We start from the raw sequence: 23,579 nt of genomic DNA on the forward strand, positions 1-23,579 counted from the left end.
TTCAGTTATACAAGCAGTAAGCTTTCGGGAGAAATATGTCATATTACAAATAAAGATCCCCTTGAGCACTACCATAATTTTCCCGTCCAGAGATAACCACTGTTAAAACTTTGGTGTACAAATCATGTTAGTTGCAGAGCTGACAACTAAATAATGGGCTTCATGCTCTGGTTAAGCACCTTAATAATCCATGGTAAATGTAGTATTTCGTGGCCTATACTCAGATATGTACTGAACATCCACCATGTGAAATATATTCATTCATTTATATACTAGATGCCATTTCAAATTTTAAAAATTTTATATTGGAGTATTGTTGATTAATAGTGTTACGTTAGTTTTGAGTATACAGCAAAGTGATTCAGTTAAGTGATTCAGTTACATATATACATATATCCATTTTCAAATTCTTTTCCCATTTAGGTTATCACAGAATGTTGAGCAGAGCTCCTGTGCTATAGAGTAGGTCCTCGTTAGTTATCTGTTTTAAGTATAGCAGTGTGTACATGTTGATCGAAGCTCCCAGTCTGTACATACCCTACCCTTCCTGGGCTTCCCTGGTGGCTCAGCTGGTAAAGTATCTGCCTGCAATTCGGGAGACCCAGGTTCAATCCCTGGGTTGGGAAGGTCCCCTGGAGGAGGGAATGGCTACCCACTCTCGGTATTCTGGCCTGGAGAATTCCATGGACTGTATAGTCTATGGGGTAGCAAAGACTCGGACACGACTGAGCAGCTTTCACTGCCCTTCCTCACTGGTAACTGTAAATTTGTTCTGTTTCTGATTTATAAATTCATTTTTTCTATTTTTAGGTTTTGCATATAAGTGATACATGATATGTATGATATTTGATCAGACACCATTCTAATCACTTGGAATGCACAAGTCTTTAGAGACATGACCAATAAATTTCATTAAATTATATAACATGCTAACACTTGTCAGGAAAATAATAAAATGAAAGTAAGAATAATGTGTTGATAGGTTTGCGATTTTAAATTGAGCAGTCTGGATAGAATTCATTGAAAAGTTGACATTTGAGCAAAGATTTGAAGTAGGTAAGAGTTAACCACATATATTATGTGTAGAAGAAATTTCCAAGCAGAGGACAGAATCTATGAAGGCTTTAAAGAAGCCTGGCATTATAGCAAGGAATAGCAAGGAGATTGGACTGAAATGAGTGAGTAGTAAGAAGAGGTCAGAGGTAACGACAGCGGAATGGAAACATCCCAGGCTTCCTAGGCTGTTGTAAAGACTTGGACGTTATTGCTCTGACATAGCAAGCCATTGTGAAGTTCTGAGCAAAGGAATCAGGTTCGATTTCTACATGTAAATTAAACACTTATATGATGGACATGGGTATATAATGATGAACAAAATAGATATGATCCCTGCCAATTAGGAGCTTATATTCTAACCCCTAAATTTAGTAACCCCTAAGTTTTCCTCAAAAAATTTTATGTTCTTTTTCGAAATACAGTGGCCAGGTGGAAAAAAAACATTAAAAAATGTATTACAAAAATGTAATATTACATATATACAACCATAAAGAGATAATTTATTTGATTCTGGAATTAATGTTTTCTAATTGCTTTTCTGGGTATATTTAATTGTGCAATGCTGAGTAAGTGACTTTGGAACATATCTGTAGAATGCATCTATTTTGTTCCTGAGTTTAGTCCTGCCTTGTGCTAGATCAGATTTTAGATAAGTTTTTGTTTCTCTGGAGAGATATTACCTAAAGATTAAGAGCCTGAGCTCTGGAGTCAAGACTGTGTGGACTGAATTCTGGTTCTACTACCTATAGAACTAGCAAGTATATGCAATTTAGACTAATTACTTAATCTTTAAGCCTTGATTTATTTTGCTTTTCTGAAAAAAGATAAACATAGAACCTACCTTATGGAGACTTGATGAGAATTAAATGAGTTGATTCTAGATATGAGGTAGAGTCAGTTGAGTTTCCTGACAGATTTTTCGGCTTGACCAGCTGGAAGACTGTGGAGTTGGCATTAACTGGGGTGTAAAGATGCTAGTAGAGGTGATGAGGGGGAGAAGATGATCACTTTTGGCATGTAGATGTCCAGGTGAAGATGGCAGGTAAATATGAAATATTCCTCTTCTCTGTTCTTGTTTATGCAGTGTGTGGTCAAGCTTACATTTAAGACATTACGTTTCTCAGTGAGAAATTATTGTGTTTAAACAAGAATATGTATCATATGCACAAGTTAGTATTAGAAAATGATTTTGAAGATAAACCTGCTCGGCATGTATGAGCTCCAGCCTTTGTTAATTTCAGTAATACAGCTGCTTCTTGACAAGAGGTTCTGTCTCCCAGTTGATCATTGGATGTCCTCTCCCCTTCAGTCTTGCTCTGATTTGTGTAAGTTTTTTTTGGTGTGTGTGTGTGTGTGTGTGTGTGTGTGTAAGTTTTATATCTCCCAGGACCAATCTCTTGGCCTCTTCCTAAACCAAAGATCAGAGTTTTTATCCTAGTCAATTTCCAGTATTTGCTCTGAGGCAGGCAAGTCAAGGCCCGGCTCCATGCATACCCCTTACTCAAAGCATATTCACCTTAGAGGCCTTGGAGAAAATAAAACATTTAAGGATGAGGTAAGTGAACCTCAAGATATTATGGTTGAATGGGTTGTGATGGGGGTGCGGTAATTGGAATGCTTGTTCCTTCTCTATGATATTTTGGTTGGCAAGAAGAGCATAGAGGGCACCTTTGCTTGGGAAGATGCAGACATTATGTCAATTCTATGTAAGGCATTTGTCCCACTTCCAAGGCAAATGATCAATTAAATAGGCTCATGTTTTTAATTTCTACTCCCTGCCCTCTCTAAACGAAGAGCTCTTAACCTGAGATTCATAGAGCATCATACAGAAATGTGTATGTGTATGTGTATTTTTTCCCCAAAGTTCATAGGGTACATGAGACTCTATATGTCCATGACTCAAAAAGCTTAAGATACGTTGCTATAAACAGTGTTGAGATTCTAGTTTTTTACTGAGAAGATATGTAAATAAGCCTTTGTTTTATCTTCCTGTAATTGGTTTTAAGTCAAGTAGATAAGCCCTCTCAGTAAGACTATTAATAAAGGATGAAAGAGTACTTTGACAATAAACATTAGAAGTGAGATCTAAAACAATTGGGACAACTTTTCCCATTAACAGAGTGGCTTTATGTTGAACAGAGGCCACTGAATCTTTTACTGTTGGTGACGATGTTTAATTTCTGTTACATAAATAACAGATTTATAAAATACAAGTTTCATTGCAGAAAGGTTAGAAGGATTCTCATGTAGCAGGTTTCCAGTCAGATCACTGTAAAGAGCACTCAGCAAGCATGTATCAGAAAGCTAGTAAGAAACTTAATAAAGCAAGACACACCTATTATACAATTGATTTTTTTAAATGAATATATATTAGTGTGAACTATATAAATTACAAGATTGAAAGCAATGGTGCAAGTGCACTGCAAAATATGCACAAAAGTAGTGACTTGGATGGAAATCTGTCAGTGCTATAAAAATACTTATAAACAAAATAATTTTCTTTTGATAAATCTACAAGGTAGAAAATTAAAAGTATTTACATAATTGGTTACTAGATATGTGAAAAATATACCATGCTAGAACAATCCCGTTCCAAAGTTTGAAACATAATTTCTGTCAGAAATATTCTTCATACAATGTATGAACTTATCAATAACTTTCTGGGTATAAAGTTCTTCTTTATGTGACAGATGAGGATCTCTCTGAATTATATTTTGTTTAGAATTTTGTTTCAATTGATACCTGGAAGAAGAGAGAAAGTTATTGTTTTAAAAGACTTGTTAAGTTCTCTACCATTTAATAATCATATCTTGTATTTAAAAGGAGTAAACATGATCAATCTGATTAAAATTGGGGAGCTAGAATTTACCAGATTCACCAACAAATTTGTCTTCAATTTTAATGATCAAATATCTTCCAGGGATATTTGGTTAATGTAGACCCATGTGATACTATGTTGTTGTAGAAGTGTATTTTTCAAAGGCCTAATTTAACCAAAATAATATAATGTGTTGTAATAATTATTTCTTCACATTTGTTTCAGGGGCCACACAAACTCCAAGGGCTTATGTGTGCTGGCCAGGGACACTCAGCTTTTACATGAATCACCACTGGTGGCCTAACCACAACCGTCAATTTATCTTCCTCTAAGTAATGCAAGGGGCTTGTGTTAAATGCTTGTTTTTGTTTTTGTTTTAATACAGGGAAACAGATACAGGATGGTATTGACTACATTCTGTCTGACAGCTGGTTCTAAAGCTTTGATCAGACATTGGATTGATATTCTGTTCCTTTACTTTATTCCTTAAAACTTGGTGACAATTCTGAGTCCAGCTGCTGGGCAGAGGGTTTCTGGTAAGGCTGTCTTTATAGAGTCCTCAGACAAGGTGCTAGGTGTGCGTTTCCCTGGAAAACAGGCCTGGGAAGCAGAATCATGGTTCCCCTCACCCCTCAGGCCTATCTAAATTTCTGGAATGGCTTTTTTATCTAAGGTTTTTCTATTTGAACTCTTAATAATCATGCAGGGTTATCTTATGCTATACATTGCTTCTAATTTAAATTCCTTTTTGATACTCTTCTTAGACCTTTCTTCATATGAGAGAAGAAGAAAAGCATTGGATTCTTCCTTGGGACCCTCACTTCTGATAGTTTTTCACCAAAGGATAGAGCCAGTATAATATAGTCTGTAGAGCATAGATCTTGACATCAGACAGATCTTGCTTCAAATCCTGTTGCTGTCAATTTGGTGCATGACCCTAAGCAAATTAGTTTAACTCTCTGAGCCCTTCTAATTTCCTCATTTGTGAAATGAAGATATCTTCTTTGCATGTTGTTGTAAAGATTGAGATCATGAATGCAATACACCTACCATATACTTGCTTTATAGGGGATACTCATTTTGATTTGTAGTTCTGCTTTTCCTAAACTAGGGACAGACCTTTAAAGGACTGAATATTCTAGAAATGAATGTTCTAGAATGAAATGGCACTATACAGTTAAATGATTCAGCAACTCTTTCTAGTAAGGAAGTGAAGGAACTAACATTCAGCACTGAGCTAGATACTGGCTAGGGGCTTCCCATGCCTCTAGGGGTCAGGAGGTGTACTTAGCTTCTCAGCTCCATCACGAATTCATCTGTAGGTAGAAATAGTTATTTCCTTCTCTGCCTCATAGATTATGACGAGACCAGAATAAGATCTTGGTTGTAAATACTTTGAAAACATAAAATATCCTCTCTCTATATGCTAAGTATTACACTAAGAGGTCTAGTATCACTGTTTTCCATCTGTTTTTGTATTCTGAGTTTATTTTCCCCTCATGTCCCTACTAGATTGGGATTGCTTCCGTTTTCTAGGAATGAGGCACAGAGGCTCAAACAGGTGCTGGACTTCCTGTAGCGTGCTGGAAGAGGCCTCAGCATTTTTGAAAGTTCGCCATCATACTGTCTATGTATACATAAACCTGCTGAAGATTCTTACCTGACATTCCCGATTACGTAATCCTCCATCTGTATTGATGGTGAAATCATCAAATTTTGCTTCTACTTCCTGAGAAAACCAGGATGGAATTAAGAATTAAGAATATGCTTTTTAATGTTGAAAAATAAAGAGAAATTTAAGAAGTACAGGTGGTTATTTATACAAATGTGAAATTTGCCAAAAAGTTGATACCTGACTGGGGTTAAACTTTGAAGTACTGTAATCTTTCTTCATCAAAATATGTAAAACAGCATCATGGATTGTTAAGAAAAATATTGAGTCCTTGACTTCATCATCAAAAAATTCACACCGTGTAAGCTTCTCAATGAAGTCATCTGAAGAGAGGAAAGAAAGAGTAACAGAAAGAAGTTAAGTGTTTGACCATGGGTTTCTCCTTGAGGTTGGGGACTTGAACTTCTGTTTGCAAACGTGCATTTCACTGATGTTTGGTAAAATGTTTGGGAGTTGCAGCAGTACAATATTAGTGCACCATTAGTATAATGTCTTCTGGAACTGAAGGGCATCTTTCTAATAAAATTACATGTAGAATACCTTCATGTAAACAAAGAGGATCAAATGAGAAACAGTTTTAGGCAGGAACCTTGTGGGTTAATTTCTCTTGTTAATAACTAGAGCTTCAAAGGTGGCTTATCACTAAAAATGGAGATTCTGCCAAAATAGAACATATAGTCATGGACCAATGTCATGGCTCTGGATTTACCAATTAGCTTACTGTAGTCCATTTTACCAAAGCTTCTGGGTACCATCAGAAAACATCTTCCTTGGCTCCCTCCATTACCTCTCCAGTAATCTTTGAGGAATTACTATTCTTGGAAGAACTAACCATCATCGTTGGCTCAGATCAGTCAATCAGATATTGCCTCATGTCTGTTATATGCAAAGCTCTGGCTGGGTAGGATCAAAAGATAAATTAGACATGAATCTTGCCCTTGAAGAAGACAGAAAAAAAAGGAAGACAGAGCACATATATACTATCTTAATGAAAAGTGTTGTAGAATCTTAGAGGCAGGAAGCAATATAATTTTTTAAATTAATGTTTTCTTGGTTCTTAAAATAATGCCTAGCATATAGTAGGTCCTCACATTGTTGTCGAATGAATAAGAGGGGCACAGATCATGTGCTATGGAAATTCAGAGCGAGAAGGGTAAAGATTGTTTCCTCTTGGCAGGATTCTGGGAAAGTTAATGAAGCAGATACCATTTAAAAGAATGCCTAGGATTTGGAGAAAGAGGAGGAAGAAGAGGTATGAAAGCGTGGAGGTGGGGAAGTCTGTTCACAGGGAAACTTTCAACATGGGCAAGACCCAGCAGTAGCTGCAGTGGAGGGAGATGAGGGCATTGTGGTTGTCAGGATACAACCTGTTGTTCACTCAGTGAGCAAGGGTGATGATCTTAGTTAAGGACCTAGAAGGATGCCTGGAGAAGGAAATGGCAACCCACTCCAGTGTTCTTGCCTGGAGAATCCCAGGGACAGGAAGGCCTGGTGGGCTGCCGTCTATGGGGTCGCACAGAGTCGGACACGACTGAAGCGACTTAGCAGCAGCAGCAGAGGGATGCCAGGCAGCAGAGGCAGCAGGATGAGAAGCTTTCAAGAGACTTGGGATGATGGAGGAGTAAAATTGTTTAAGATTAAAGGATTACTGAGAGGATATTTTTAATTATAAGGAACCCTTGAAACTAGAGTATATCTGTAGATTTTATGGACAGGAGCCAATACAGAGAAAAAATTAATGCCAATTTCACACCTCCCTCAATTTCACTTGTCCTCCCCTCCCTAAAATGTTTTCTCCCAAGACACTGTCACGATTCCTTCACTTCATTCCAGTCTCTGCTCAAATGTTGAGTTTCTGGACATCCTTGACACCCTTGTAAAACAGCATTACCCCTGTTGCTCTATGTCTCAACTCTGATTTTTTTTCTTCACAGCATTTATCATTACCTGAAATATCTTTGTTTATTACCAGGCTTTCCCACTGGACTATAAGCTTCATGAGAAAGATTAATGGGATGAGTCAGAAAATGGGATGGGAGAACATTCTAGGGATGGACAAGGACACTGATTAGTTCTTTCAGAGGACTTAGATGAGAAATGATAAGGAGCTGGATTAAGGCTGTAGAAATGGAGAGGAAGAGACTGATTCAATATGAAATATTAATGGTGACTCCCCGAATATAGAGGAATGGAGAGGAGAGATTAAAGATGGCTCCAAAGTTTGTACTTGTGGGTATGTGGCGATGTAGTGACCAAGATAGAAACGGAGAAGTAGTAGTTGAGGGGATGTATATATTTAGTTTTGAATATGTGTATCTTAGGTAATTGGAGGACATCCAGATGGTTGAATACATGGGTCTGCTGCTCAGAAAAAAGGTCTGAGCTGGAGATAACAGTTTGTGGGTTCATTAACATATAGATAGCAGTGTGGATAGGAACCAATGTGAGATACTGCAGAGCTCTGAGAGTGGTGGGAAGGGACTCAGAAGAAAGGTCTTTCCAAAGTCAGGGAGACAGAGGCTAAAGAAAGAGCCCACTGTTAAAGTGCAAAGAGAATAAGGCTGGGATGGGGGTGGTTGATATTTGACAACGGGGATATCATTGATGACCTTGGCAAGGGCAGTCTCATCAGTGAAGTGAAGTGGAAACCAGGTAATTATGGGCTGCTAATTCAATGGAGGCAAGGAAGAGAGTAAAACAAACCTACTTTTTTAGGAAGTTTAGAGTAAACTGTGGTTACATATTCACTCCTTTGCTGCCTGTTAAACTAGGATTCAAATTGTAAAGTTAATTATGTGTCAACACAACTCAAATATAAAGGTGCTGTTTCCCTGGAGATTGCTGTTGAAAATCTACAAATTAGGCCTTGGTGATCATAAAAAAATGCCTGTCCTTTGGAGAAGCTGTCTAGATTGAGAGCTAGCAGTAAAGGGATTGTCAGAAAATAAAACAACTTACCGTCAGTCCCAACAATGTACACATCCACCTGGATCCTGATAAATTCTTGCAGAATCTGTTAAAAAGAAAGCAGATCTTCCTTACAGAACAGTTTCACTTGTCAGAAACGTAAAGAAAACTATCATAATTGTGTCTTATGGTAATATGTTGCTTTCAGAGCCCTTTACATTTTGAAAAAAGATAATACTGTAGAGATACTAAAATTAATAACAAGGCTCTATGACAGAAATCTAAAGGAAAGAACTCTCCTCTTCAGTAAAAAGTTAAAGACAATCATTCTTGAAGGAAGTATAATGAAAAAAATGTCTGCTCTGACTCACAAGAGGAACTCTGATGTAATTTTTAAACAGTTTCTTCTATGGAATGATCTTTACTAGAGCTTTCTATCTATATAAAAGTTTAAAAAAACCCATAACCCATATGTTGTTCATTATTTCTGTCCACAGTGCCTGAATGTGTCTAGCACCAAAGAATCTTTATCCATTTTCCTGGTCTGTAGGCTCAGAACAAATGCCAGTGGTGATACGAGTAAGGTTATAAAAGGTAAGGAAAGTAGCTTATCCCATTTACATTAATATCAGTAGTGATCATTAATATCACTATTATCATCAGTATAAACTTTTGGAGGCTCTACTGGGCTGAAGTAAGAATTAGGACCTTCAGGAAACCTAAGGCAGAGTCCCTGTCCTTTGCACTATATGCCAAGATCAAAAAAGAAATGTTATGTGTATTTTCTCCTCCAAAACAAAAATAAATAGATAAAAGCGAAGAAAACAGTCTCAAAGGTCATGTGATACTAAGATTTTTTTTAAAGTTTAAGTTTGAAGGAGATGAAATTAATTCTGTTTTCTAATTTTATATCCAGTTCACCTATACTTAATAGATCTTAGCTCAGTTTTTATGTAGGCAGATTTCTGTTTTAAAAAAAAGCAAAAGAGGGGGATATGGCATTCTTAAATTTTCTGTATATCTATTTCTGCATGTCTGTTAGAAACTCTTTTAGAAACATTGACAAACCTGTGGTAAGAAAACAGCCTGCAGCCAGATTGTTATAGTTCTGTTTTTTAAAATCATATGTGACATATATTCTTTCATATACCTAACTTAAAAAAAAAAAAGACAAATTGTTATATAGCCAAGCTAAAGTTCATTGGCTTATGGCAGATGAGGATAAAAATAAAAGGACCACTATTCTACTTTCTTACAAGATCTCTATTTCAGGACAGTTTAGATAGAACACCCACAAGGATTTGAAGCACAGTAGAATTGGAATTTAACAGTATGAGCAGATATTATATGTGATTTAATATGTGAGCAGTATTGTCTATAAGCATATATTAGAAATTATATGCAGTCTTATGGGAAATGCACTATTAAAGTGTTGGCCAAACACACCCCACCTGCACTCCCTCCATGAAATATTCTATGATTAAATTTTACTTCTGCTTAAGCATGCATGTGTTATATAAAGGATCATCCATCCACAAATACAACTTTTTTTTTTTAACCTTTAGTCACTGATTCATTGCTTTCATTCAGAAAAAAGAAATTACCGTTTTGAGACCCCTCATTGAAGAAACATCAAGAAATGACACTGCTGAAAAGTCAAGAATGAGGCTGTGGAGGTTGATTTTAGGGACTGCAATGTTGAGAGGAAGATTAGCATTCCAGTCTATTTGGAAAGGCAGGTCTGTGGTATTGATGGGCTGATCCAGCTCTTCTATCTTATCATTGTCCAGCTCTTCATCAGAATCTTTAAAGCCATCAACAGTACATATAAATCCTTTCTGCAAGAGAGGATACTAACATGCATAAAAACTCTGACCAAGAAAAGAACTGAATGTCAAGGTTAACCAGTGAATTTTTGAAGCATAGAGTCAAAGTTGGCTCAAGTGATGGGATTATAAACTCTTTTATTTGGAGAATAAAAATTTTCCCTGGAGAATACAATTTTAAAGAGACCCCTAAAAATGTGACACTAATCGACACACGAAGTACCTTGTTTATCTGCCACTTCATTAAAAGGAATGGAACCAACCACTTGAACTACATTTTACTCAGCTTTTAGCTATAATATGTAGAAATGTAGGAAAGAAACTTACTGGTGTCACTTGTAGCAGGCCTTTCTTCTGCAGTTTTCGGATTTTCTTCAAAGCCTTGTTCCGCTTGCGAAGAATTCGAAGTGGACGAAAGCCAATCTGAAAAACCCATTGCTGTGTTACAAGAATGCTGAATATTCTGCTACTTGCATAGCATAATTCTACTTATATAACCTAATTCTAGCTATAGCATAATTCTGCTTAATTAAATGGGATAATTATAGAATAATTAAATGGGATGGGTTGAGGGACTGGGACATATATGAAAGATATTTACATTAAAATTTGAATTTGCATTGAAATTCAAAATTTAATATCATCGTTGAGGGCATTGTACCAGACCTATCTATGGTCTGCTACTCTGTATGCAGTTAACTAACATTCAAAAACCTCTGTACCATCCAGGTTTTATCCCTAGAGTATCCACAAATGGATCTAAACTGTATTTGAAGTTTATGTTTTTATTCCACACTACCTTAGGGAATTTCACTTTATTTTTTTTCCATTTGTTAAATATGAGTGGAATCTAATTAGTATCCTGCTTCTAGATATTTTTAATTCTATTAGAATTTATACAATTATACTTTATAATATCTATTATATGAACTTTTATAATTTTAGTATTAGATCTGAGGGTAACCTTCATTTTCTCCTTTCCAAAACAAATGTGTTCTTACTGCAGTAATATTTAGCTCCAGAGTAATAAGTATGTGTGTGCGTGCTAAGTGGCTTCAGTCTTGTCTGACTTTGCGACTCCATGGACTGTAGCCCGCCAGGCTCCTCTGTCCATGAGATTTTCCAGGCAAGAATATTGGAGTGGGTTGCCATTTCCTCCTCCAGAGGATCTTCCTGACCAGGGAATTGAACCCATGTCACTTATTCTCTTGCATTGGCAGGAGAGTTCTTTACCACTACCACCACCTGGGAAGCCCAGAGTAATAAGGAGGATCAAATTATGTAATAAAAAACCCTTGACCAAAAAATGTAGTGAGATGAAAAGATACTAGATTAAGTGAAAAGAACAGTATCTAAAGTCAGATAGACAATCTGATCTCATTTTTGTGAAAAAAAGAGTTGGGTGGAAAGATACTTGATGCATAACCGATGACTAAAAATAGGGCTTAAGGTAAGCTCTCTGTGTGGGATAGAGTGGAAGGAACGTGAAAGAGTGCTGAGCTTTTGTTTCTTAACCTTAAAGTCTGCTTTTTTGTCAGTTTCTTTCCAGTCCACCAGGGACACTAGTTGTTATTTAGTGTTAAATATTCATTTATATTTTATTTATTAATTTCTCTTATAAGTATTCACTTGCTTTCCTGAATCTCTTCAATGATGCAGTCAAATATTAAAGACTCCTATTGTTTCTGAAGTTGATTCCCAAGGAAAATCTATAGGAGACCATCTATCTTACGGTAAATCTTTTTACTTTACAGCAATATATAATAAAAAGAGTCTCTATATTGGACCTTATATAAAAAGTCTTATTTCCTAACATGTTAATGCACCCCTTACAAGATAGTTCCACCTACTTGTTCCACCTGGGACAAAGGATACAAAAATATGAACACTACCCATCTGTAGTATATGTGAAATCAGTGACCCTCCTCCTTGTTATAGAACAAGCATTTCATTCCTAATTATTCAGTGAAGTTAAAAAAAATTAATAACCCCAAACCTTACAGCATCGATAAGCTTCTGCTTAAAGAAACTAATGTTTGCAAAGTAGATAGGAGATGGACATCTGAAAATCTTCACGCCTTCTGGTTCATATACCTGTAAGACAGATAAATCATATTAGATGGTGCCCATTAGATTTATGTTAATATTACTTAGCAAATAAGAGTAAAAAAATGAACCTTACTTCAGAATAATCTTTTCTATTCTTATAGATGTTGCTCCTTCCAACATTGGCCAGTGTGCTGCATTTAGGACTGTAGGGAAAATCAACACCAAGTGAATCATTCATGCATATTTATTAGGCCTAAAAGGCTAACGCTGGTGTTTTCCTAGCATCCCAAAGCAGGCTCACTTATCCAAAATTTAGATTTAGAATTCTCATGCCATCATGCCCTGGAGGGCAAACACCTTGTTTGACTGACCCTCCCACAACTCCGAAACTGTGCCTCCTCTCCCATCTCCCACATCCAGTTTACAAAGCACTTCCATATCCCTTTGCCATTTTGATTCTGAATATTACAGTTATTGGGTGAAATAAGGCAGATACAATCACCTTGTTGTATAGATGAGGACATGGAGAAGTATTATGACTTGCCTACAACCACTCAATTTGTCTCTTAGGTTTGATGAGTCCCAAAGAAATGAATGAAAATATAAGTGAAGAGTGTGGGAACATCTCAATGTAAATGTATTCCATCAGTCCATCAAACTTCAGTATGATAACACCTTCTCTTCTAGAACACCTTGGATCCCAAGAAACCTCTTTCTGTCATGTCATATAATCATCAAAGCCTGAGTGACCACACGGTGGTGATATTATATAACAGATGTAAGAATCCAGAAGGTGTTTGGGTGGGAAATCTGTTTGAATTCTGTTAAAAAATCAAGACTTCTAAGTGACTTTTGTGGCATTTTAGGTTGAAAGGGGCCTTTCAAAAGTTCTCTAATCCAGCTCCATGATTTCCAGGTGGGAGTCCAATCTAACAAACTGCCAGAGGAACAACCCTCCCTCAGACACAGAGAATCTCAGAATCTTCTCAGGAACACTTGCCCTGTGTTTAACAAGTCTGAGGCAAAGACAGTAAACTTGCTCAGAATTACTTCCAGTTTATAGCTGGGTAAACAGACTCAGAGATTTATGATTTCTTTGAATTGTTGTCAAAGAAGGAAGCAGACCAACAACTGGTGGGATTCGGCTAATGTAAGGTTGGGCCATCTTTTGCCTTCAAGCCTTGGAGTGAGGCAGAAAAGACTGGCCAATCATCTTTTCTCTTCTTTTAGAGGGGTGGGGTTTGCATTGTAAGGCTTGTGGGATCTTAGTTCCCCAACCAAGAATCAAACCCACACTCCCTGCGTTGAAAGTGCAGTCAACTGCTGGACCACCAGGGAAGTCCCCGTCTGGCCAGTCTTGATAGATTTGCATACCTATCAACTAAACTGCTTTCCCCCTGACCAGTGACAGGTATTTTTCTCCTCTGACCCAGGCAAGTCAAAGCCTGCAAGGATGCACAATGAGCACTTACAATTGAGTCCTGAAGACGATAGTCAGGAGCTGAAATGCCACGCTAGCTGCCAGGCCTAAACCGAGCCCCAGGACAACGGCAAAGATGAAGGTCATGACCCAGATTAGCTGTCAAAAAAAAGCAACACATACACTACCATTTACTACTCTGATTCAAATACACTGTCCTAGGTTCAGAGCTATAAGAAAGCATGAACTTCTAGGGCCCAAAGCAGAGGTCAGGAGTACACAGTAGAAGAGATCTGCCTTCTGGTCATTCTGCTGGCTCAGGATCAGAAGCTGCAGAAGCACAAGCAAACCTTTTCAAAAATCCCAAGAGAGTGTATCCATTTTCTAATCCCATCCCTGAACCAGTTAAGGAAATGACTGAATCTGTCCCAGCTAAAATTCCAGAATCAGTTGCTGTTTGTTATCAATCGGTAGACTCTGGACTAATATCTTACTTTTGGTCTGCTGATTTAAGGCTACTATCTCTGCTGGGGGGCTTCCCTGGGGGGCCCAGCTAGTAAAGAATCTGCCTGCAATGCAGAAGACCAGGGTTCGATTCCTGAGTCAGGAAGATGCCCTGGAGAAGAGAATGGCTACCCACTTCAGTATTCTTGCCTGAAGAATTCCATGGACAGAGGAGCCTAGTGGGTGGGCTATAGTCCATAAGGTCACAAAAAGTTAGATATGACTGAGCGACTAGCACTTTCATCTCTACCAGACTCCTAGCATGCCCAAGAAGTGTAAAAGTCCCTAACACTGATCTTGCAGCAGCAAAACTAAACTTGGCTTATTACTTTATGCTTGTTAAGAACCATAGGCTATGTTAACAAGCCTTTTTACACCACAGACTTTGACCCTGATATAATTAGGGACACAGTTTCTCAGAGCATGGTTTGTTGAGAGTGAGGGGAGGCTTTACAGAGTGTCTCCAAAAGGAATGTTCAGAATTTGAGTTCTTCATAGATTCTTTGGACACTGCCATATAAGGTAATGAACAGGAACAATGAATACCCTAAGATTCAGAGAGTTTCTGTGGCATTAGAGATGACTACAAGAATTTTTAGAAGAGATCTAAGAAGTTCTCTCTTTGTGCTTCATGGACTATTTCCTACTTGTAAGTAACTCATCCTTTTACATTAAAATCCCAGAGAATAATCATTAGAGTGTGCAGTGTCAAGATAGCAAATAAAACAAACTCAGGTTATTTGAACAGGTAGATAGAAACAAAATTTCCCTTTGTTTACAATATAAATGTACATTTTACATCAGCATGAAAATGCAATTCCAGTTCCTCTCTGAGATAATATCACCTCTACTCACACAATCATACTTATCCTTTCGCCACAATCTTCGTATTTCTGCAAACTGCATCAGCATTCCTTTCAAGTTTCCAAGTGCTAAAGCTGCCAGGACAGACTGAGGAAACAGAAGAGCAGATGTACTTTGAGATAATCCAATCACCATATAGAAGCAAAGGTGAAGGCTGTAGATAAGTGAATCCTTTCAAGGGCCTCAAAGCCTATCAAAGCACACCCTTTTCCGGCCTGCAATGCCATGCACAGCACAGCGGCCCTGGATCTCTGACCTATCCCGAGGTATGATTTTGGCTCCACCAGTCACAGGGACATGCCCATCTGATAGCACTTACTCATCTGTACCTGGAGACAGAGAAAGGCAGATCTGAAGACCTGTGACTGAAAGCAATTCTTTCTAATCAGAGATAGTCTAGTGTGTGTCTATTTACTGTAGTAGAGAGTGGGTGTTGCTCTTTAAAAAAAAAAAAAAGCTTCAGGGAGCTTGGGGGTCTTGGAATAGAATTCAAAGCTTCACTTCAGTTCAGTCACTTAGTCGTGTACAACTCTTTTCGACCCCATGGACTGCAGCAGGCCAGGCTTCCCTGTCCATCACCAACTCCTGGAACTTGTTCAAACTCATGTCCATTGAGTTTGTGATGCCATCCAACCATCTCATCCTCTGTCATCCCCTTCTCCTCCTGCCTTCAATCTTTCCCAGCATCAGGGTCTTTTCCAATGAGTCAGTTGTTTGCATCAGGTGGCCAAAGTACTGGAGCTTCAGCTTCAGCACCTGTCCTTCCAGTGTCAGTGTACTGGTTTTGATATTGCAGCGTAGTTGTGTAAGATGCCACACCTGTGGGAGTTGGATGAAGGGTTCATAGAACTCTGTACAATAAACCTCCTGCTTTGGGAAACTTTAGTATAAAACAAGTCAAGTGCAACTTGCAAAAGAGACATGTTATTTTTATCTTTTCATTCATACCTAGTCAGTATCCCGTGGAAAAACAAAATCTGAAACTAGGTAAATAACAAAGGGGCTTCCTGGTGGCTCAGTGGCAAAGAATCTGCTTGCCAGTGAGAAGACTCAGGTTCGAACCCTGGATCAGGATGATCCCCTGGAGAAGGAAATGGCAGCCCACTCCAGTATTCTTGCCTGGGAAATCCGATGGACAGAGGAGGCTGGCAGGCTATAATCCACGGGGGTCTCAAAAGAGTCGGACTTAAACTACTCAGTGACTACTTAGTGACTAAACACCCACAAATAACAAGGACCTACTGTATAGCACAGGGAGCTATGTCAGTATCTTCTAATAAGGGAGAAGAATCTGAAAAAGAACATATATGTATAATTGGATCACTTTGCTATACACATGAAACTAACACAGCATTGTAAATTAACTATACTTCGATTAAAATTCTTTTAATTAAAAAAATTTGTAACAGCTTACAATGAAATACATACACAATAACTCCTCAAAAAAAATAAAGATTACAGAGCATTGAGAAGCCATAGGCAGGAAAAGGGGGATCATTTTACCAGGAACCGGCTCTCCAGACTGTAATTGATACTAAGGATTAACTATAAAAAAAACCCTTAGAACTCTGCTGATACTTAGTAAGTGCTAAAGGAGTATTCATTCTTAGCTATCACGAAAGGTTATTTTGCCTTCATATGATAAAAGCAGACCAATTATTTAGATGAAACAAAAACATTATAGACACAGTGATCTAAGAAGTAATTGTCAGATGGATGCTTTACAAAGTAGGGCCTTTGATTAACATTCTGGCCAGGGTTGTTGGTGTCGTTTATTCATGAAGGAGAGAGGATTTTAAGTGGCAATTGCTTTTTTTTTAGTTTCTCCAAATTGAAGTGGGTGAAGTAGAGACCAAGGATACACAGAGGAAGAAGTACACCGGGCCGAATTCTCTATGTAGGGGGGTTGTGTGTGCATTTATTTTTATTGATATATACATTCTTACACATAATATTTCTTCAAGGGTGACTTTTTGACTCCTTTTATGCCATTCCTTTGGAAATCAGGTTAGCATAGTAAGAATGCATAGTTTGGACAACAAGTACTGTTCACTGTTTGGCCAGGTTTGGGATAACCATATCAGAACACCAGAAACCTGGGGTAAAACTCACGTTCCAGCTACCAACCAACAAAGAAAAAGGCCTAGATAAAAACAACAGACTTCGGTGGACTGTGTCCTATGTCTATGTCCTCTGTAGTCAGAGGTATAATCGGATGTTAGTAGAAAAACAATAATAGTCTTCCCAATAAAGGGTATCATTGGTTATGTGTTTATCATGTGCCACACCCTGGACTAAATACTAATACTTCACATGCCCTATTTCATTTAATTTTTACAACAACTCTGTGAAGTGGGTACTATTTCCCTCTCTGTTTTACAAATGGGCAACTTGAGGTTCAGAGAGGTTAAGTAATCTGCCTAAAGCACAAAGATAATAAGCAGCAGAGCAAGATTGAAAGAAGGTCTACAGGACTAGAGCCAGTGCCCTCTGTACTACCTCAAAATCACGTTAACACCGCAAAGAACAATATATTGACCATCATTTGGTTTCCTACAGATTCTGTTTCTAGGGCCCTCTGTTATTTTTGTAACCTGGGTACTGCAGTGGTGGACAAAGCATAAAACTACACCCTCAAAAATTACAGCTCTGGAGAAGCAGGCGGAGGAGCAGGAGGGTAAAGTGCAAGGTCAAAGTTGAGCCGTTTGCTCACATTCATCAATCTGACAATTTTGGTCTTGGAGTCAAACCACACTCTGGGAGCTGCAGGGCGTACCCCCAAGAACAAGTTGTGTGGTTGGTAGTACCATCCTCTGAATTCCTTACAGGCCTCAATGGCATCAACCTTTAAGAAAATCTTCACTTTAGTCAACCCATATGGAAGCTTCAGTGCTGGGGTGCCTTCCAATCTAAACATTAATCATATCTGGGGTAAACACATAGAGACTGAAGAGTCAAGTTGATCAGCAGAGTAGAACTGATAAGGCAGTGTAGAGTTTTAAGAGTAGTGTTGTTGGGTATTTGCATTCCTAACATTTATAAAATAGTGCCAGGAGAGAAAGAAATATTTTTGGCCCATAGAATATTGGCTAAGAAGAGTACTCGAGAGTTTGTAGATACTCATTTTCCCTAGCTTAGTTTATGCCTCCTGAGTTTAAGAACCAGGGTCCTCGATTCATCACCCAAAGGAGAGAGATGTCAGCCCAATGGGGAGTGCTACCTTTTGTAGAGGCTCCAGGAGAAATCCGATGGCAACGATGACAATCAGCACAATGATAGCAGAGATAAGGCCAGCTATCTGTGGAGAGGAGAACATTCTCATCACAAACTCAACTTCCCCCCAGGGTTCCGAATCCCCAATGACTCATGCAAGGATGGGCCTCTTAGCCAAAGACCCTCCAGGACCTGAGTTTTGCCTCCTGTACTCTCCTGGACCCCCGATCTGGAGAGAGCGGTACTTGCTGCAAATCCTCTGAATGATCCACCGAATATGTTACTCACTCCCAAAGCGATCAACTCCTGACAGGAGAGCAAGGAGGAATCTTTTTTAGACACAGCACCTCAATATTATATATGCAAAGTAGCATTTCAAGTTGCCTAATTAGACCCATTGTCAGTTGTATACTTACCTGATTGCCATCGATGGGATAATCATACTTGAGGGAGTAGACGCTGGCCACAGAAAAGGCCACTGCAAAGCCAACAACGGCAACGCCAAAGCAGTCTCCGATGGTATCTTGGAAAGTCTGCCTGCTAGGTGTGATAGGGGCCTGAAACCTGCAATTGAAATTAAGCAAGTCAGAATGTTGCCCACCTGGTTAGAAGCCTTCAACAGCATCCACGTATCCTCAGGAAAAAGTCCAAATCCCTTAGCAAGGCCCCAGTGGCCCCTTCCCCGACATCTTGCTTAATTACTACCACTTCTCAGAACTTAGACTCTAGCTATAGCAAGTTTTGTTTGTTTCTCATCACCCATCATCTCCCACCTTGGAAGCTTCTAATTTGCTGTTCCCTCTGCCTGAACCATTCCCTTCATTCCCAGCCTTCCCTCCAGAAAGTCATTTCTCATCCCTAAGGTCAGGGTTAGGCGAGATTGTCTGTGCTTCTCCAGTTTTTGATACCTCCTGTTTCCATCCTCCCTCCCAATGGAAAACTCTCCACCCAGACCCAGAGCAGGGACAATGACTAGTTCACTGTTTTATGATCAGGATCAAACACTTTTCACAGCATGTATCAGGTAGTCAGTATTTGTGGAGCAAGTCAATGATTGAACGAATGCATTCTAGGCTGAGTTGTGCCTTTCAAGTGTGACTAGCAAGAATTTAGCACCACTGAATACCTTGCAATCTGTTATCTTAATGTTGAAAAGCAATGCTGCCTGGATTTGATATAAGATTGTAAAACTAGTCTAATGATAGTGATAAATCTGATATGATTTTGCTGGGATAGCTACATTACAGTGTACATTGAGATCAATATAAGCTTCCAGCAAAACATCTCAGATCCCAGTTGTATTGTTACATTGGGTTACAAAGCAAAGCTCATGATGCCTCCAATAGTTATCCATGGATGAAGGCTCTTTGAGCAAACACAGTTCTGAGACAAGGAAAGCAAGATATTCTTCCCTCCATTGATAACAATAACCTTTCACAGAAAACTCTTAGCAAACAAGTGCTGGACTCTGCCCTGAGCTCCACTATCGGCTACAGCCAACTGTGACTGTGATGGAGGGTGGGTTTCAATTAAAGTGAGATTGTGTCAGGGAAACATTGAAGTCACAGGTGATATGTCTGTGTTTATACTGCATGGACTTAGAGCAGTTAAATAATATTTACAAAAATGTTCAGCTCCTATAAACATCTGTTTCTGATGTAAAACTTATTACAACTGGGTTAACTGGGTCCATTCAATTCTTTTTTAATTGCTGTTCATGTTTTGTAAGTGTTAATACAATTTTAGCTCTAATTTTGAAGGAGTACTATTATTTTGTATTCTGCAGCTTTTATAAATCAGAAAGTTAGCTAGGAATATTATATATGTAAAATATAAAATGAGTGATACAATTTGCATATTATATCAAAATACCCAGAAGCCTGCTATTATTATTTTGTTCTAGCCTCTAAATGCCATAGGCAGAATGATGTGATGGGGATTTGCAGTCCGAAAACTGGACTGATTTCCTCGCTTGCTACTTACCCAGGTTCCTCAATCGTAAAGTGATGATAAGAACACTTGTTCTCTTTTCTTCATAATTTTTGTGGAAGGGTCAAATAAAACAATGAATGTGAATACTATTCACACACTGTAAAGTACAAAGTGCCTCTTAGCTACTCTTCCAGTGTCCCTCTGAAATCTGAATATATCCTTTGTGTTCTGTTTACTATTTCCATGATCTCTCTCCTTTAGCCAAGTATTTGCATTCAGTGTACATGACTTCACAAAGTCACTTCTAAGATGTCATATTCATTAATAGCACATTAGCAATAATTAATAATCATTATCTTTCACTTATATTCTATTTGCAAACACCAGTGGGCGTTTAAAATGTTCACTCAATCATCACGCAGAAAAAGTGGGAGTGAAAAAAGCATGTAAAGTGTCTGGTACAGTAATTTAGGTGACAAGAATAGCAGTAGTGCAGTTTGAACACTTACAGTGGGCCAGGCACTTCAGGACATCACATGTATGAACTCACTTAATCCTTACAAGAATCCTATGTAATAACTACTATTTTTAGCCCCATTTTTTATAGCCAAAGGTAATAAGGCACAGAGTTTAATTATTTGCCTAAGGTCAGGAAGTGAGTCTGGAGTAAATTCCAGGCACTCTGCCTCTCGAAAGCATGAATTTGCTTACTGGGCTACACTGCCTCTCTGTAGAGTGTGATGATCTATAAATATGTCACCCCCTCCTTCACCCACGCATGCTGTGGAGAGAGGTCCATTGGCATTTAAAATACATTTACTAAGTAATGTCACTGTAACTCAGTGATCTTAAGTTTATCTTTTTTTTCCAAAATCCTTCTGATAAGATAAAGTATAATCACTTGAAAGTTGCTGAGTGGAGAGAAACCCTAGAAACAGTCTTTCAACTTCAGCCTAATTCTACCATTTAAAGTGATATTTGTGATCTAAACATTACAAGTATAACACATTTTTATCTGGTGATAAAAATATTTTTTGCTTTAAAATATATATTTGCTTCTAATAGAAGTTCCCTGGTGGCTCAGACGGTAAAGCATCTGCCTACAATGCAGGAGAACCAGGTTCAGTCCCTGGGTCCGGAAGATCTCCTGGAGAAGGAAATGGAAACCCACTCCAGTATTCTTGCCTGGAAAATCCCATGGATGGAGGAACCTGGTAGGCTACAGTCCATGGGGTCCCAAAGAGTCAGACACGACTGAGTGACTTCACTTTCACTGTTCACTTTCTATTAGAAGTGTTATTTTTAAATCAACAATGCAATGCATATAAATTCTTATTCCTAGAATAATTCTTAAATATTCCTAGGTATGGGAAGGAGGGAAGGTTTTCATTTTTGGTTTGTTTTCATTTTGTTTCATTACCAGGAATACAACGTTTCCTTGGTAAGCAAGCTGGAAGAAACTGAGGCGATGGTCAGAAGGCAGAGAGAGGAAAGAGCACAAAACTGGATCTCCCTCAACAACTGAATAAAGGCAATGGGCTACATTTTCAAACTCCTTGTACAAACTGCACCTCCCAGACTTTTGGAGCGGTAAGAGTTCCTCTGGGCTTGTTTTGAACTTGATCTTGAGAAAGGACAGAGTGTGCCCATCTGGATTGCTCAAGCAGTTTGTGGCAGGTATTCCTTCAGCGTCTCCTTTGAACTATTGGAACTTGGCTCCAGTAACTTCAAACAAAACACTACATAGTGTTTATGGTAATTAATGACCAGGGAAATCTGGTTTCTCTCGGTTCTTTTTTACGAGAAGGAACAAGTTTAACCTCTTTTTCTACTTTTACTATCTTGCTTTTATGTGCATGTGAGTCCCTTCTCTGATCTGTGAGTTCTTTCACATGGAGACACTTTCTGATATTAAGAACTGCAGACCTGATGTCCTTTGTGACTTATTCCTAGAAGGACAGAAGTGAGCCTTACTTTTGGATGCGTGATGGATGTCAGATACAGGGAGAGTTCTGAGCTGGGTTAATGCATTTCAGCTTAGAGTCCTCTGTCACTACTGCTAACTCTCCAGTTGGTGCTTGGAGATGCCATCATGAGAAAGACACTTACCCAGGTTTCATCTCCCCAATCACAGCCACATTAAACCTGGTTTTGAAGTCAAAGCCATAGGACACACCTGCTGCGATCACAGTCTGCAAAGTTGCAAATTGTCCAAGTTAGAAATGGGAAAAGTCACTAGGAGTCTTGCTTTGAAAAAAAGAAAAAGTACCATTGCCAAAGGCCACCCTTTGACCTATTACATAGAAATCTCAAGCTCAGGTTTGGCTACTTTTTGAAAAGTCCCAAGGCAATTCTAATGTACTACTGAAACAGAACCACAGCTTCATTCTAATGAGTCTATCACCAGACCTCTCAGAGGGCTGCTCTCTTGCCTTACGTGGAAAGAATAAACCCCAAATCATCAAAGCAAGTTATTAAATTATGAATGAAGAGAAATACCATACTAAATGTCATACCAGAAACTGCAAAGAGATTGCCTGTCTCACTAAAACCTCCTAATTTACAGAGAGGGAAGGGCTTTCAACAGAAAAACACAAGGCAGAAGGTGAGGGTGGGATGATTTGCGAGAATAGCATTGGAACATGTGTATTACCATATGTGAAATAGATCACCAGTCCAAGTTCGATGCATGAAGCAGGGCACTCAAAGCCGGTGTCCTGGGACTACCCAGAGGGAGGTGGGAGAGGGGTTCGGGATGGGGGACACATGTACACCCGTGGCTGATTCATGTCAATGTATTGCAAAAACCACCACAATATTGTAAAGTAATTAGCCTCCTGCTAAAATAAATTAATTAATTTTAAAAAAAGAAGAAAAAAAACACAAGGCAAACGAATCATGAAATGAAGCCATAAGATGATCACTTACCACAATGAGTTCAATTGGGATGGGCACTGGAAGCTTGGCTTTGAAGCGCTGGTTTATTTCTTTAACCACAAATACCACCAACAGGATAATCAAGGATGTCACAAGGTCTGCAATATTAGTCTTCTCTATTTGTGAGAATACGGACTCTAGGACCTGAAAGTATAAAAATTGAAAAACCCAAGTGCTATATTAATGTGTAATTTGGATGCAACAGTTAATTCCAAATACATAAAAATAAATGTAAGACATGAAAGGACTGATAGATGGATAGCATTGCCTGTTCTGCTCATGTTAAATACTAGTAATTGTAGAGACTAGCAAGGAGATGATGAGAAGAGTAAGTTAGCATAGCATTGTCATCACACTGGTTTAGCGATGCTCTTCATCTAG

The 23,579-nt window shown here is 38.6% G+C and overlaps 1 protein-coding gene across 2 annotated transcripts in view; it reads right to left on the reverse strand.

Moving 5' to 3' along the window:
- Positions 1–391: 391 nt before the first annotated feature.
- The window catches only part of SLC26A3 (solute carrier family 26 member 3), a 29,168-nt gene continuing 5,980 nt past the window's right edge, over positions 392–23,579 (reverse strand). The window contains exons 6-20 of one of the 2 annotated variants that reach the window (XM_065938715.1): positions 23,190–23,342; positions 22,371–22,453; positions 18,746–18,893; positions 18,522–18,635; positions 18,337–18,414; positions 15,108–15,203; positions 13,801–13,907; positions 12,462–12,531; positions 12,281–12,373; positions 10,607–10,702; positions 10,058–10,291; positions 8,505–8,559; positions 5,727–5,869; positions 5,535–5,603; positions 392–3,798 (exon numbers count right to left, since the gene is read on the reverse strand). In XM_065938715.1, the coding sequence (XP_065794787.1) occupies positions 3,775–3,798; positions 5,535–5,603; positions 5,727–5,869; positions 8,505–8,559; positions 10,058–10,291; positions 10,607–10,702; positions 12,281–12,373; positions 12,462–12,531; positions 13,801–13,907; positions 15,108–15,203; positions 18,337–18,414; positions 18,522–18,635; positions 18,746–18,893; positions 22,371–22,453; positions 23,190–23,342 (1,563 nt within the window). In that variant the 3' untranslated portion in view covers positions 392–3,774. Of the gene's footprint in view, positions 5,604–5,726; positions 5,870–8,504; positions 8,560–10,057; positions 10,292–10,606; positions 10,703–12,280; positions 12,374–12,461; positions 12,532–13,800; positions 13,908–15,107; positions 15,204–18,336; positions 18,415–18,521; positions 18,636–18,745; positions 18,894–22,370; positions 22,454–23,189; positions 23,343–23,579 lie in introns of both variants that reach the window. The other variant, XM_065938714.1, reaches the window with a different exon arrangement.

The sequence above is a fragment of the Muntiacus reevesi genome, chromosome 6 (genome assembly GCF_963930625.1).
Source record: "Muntiacus reevesi chromosome 6, mMunRee1.1, whole genome shotgun sequence".
Taxonomy (NCBI): Eukaryota; Metazoa; Chordata; class Mammalia; order Artiodactyla; family Cervidae; genus Muntiacus; species Muntiacus reevesi.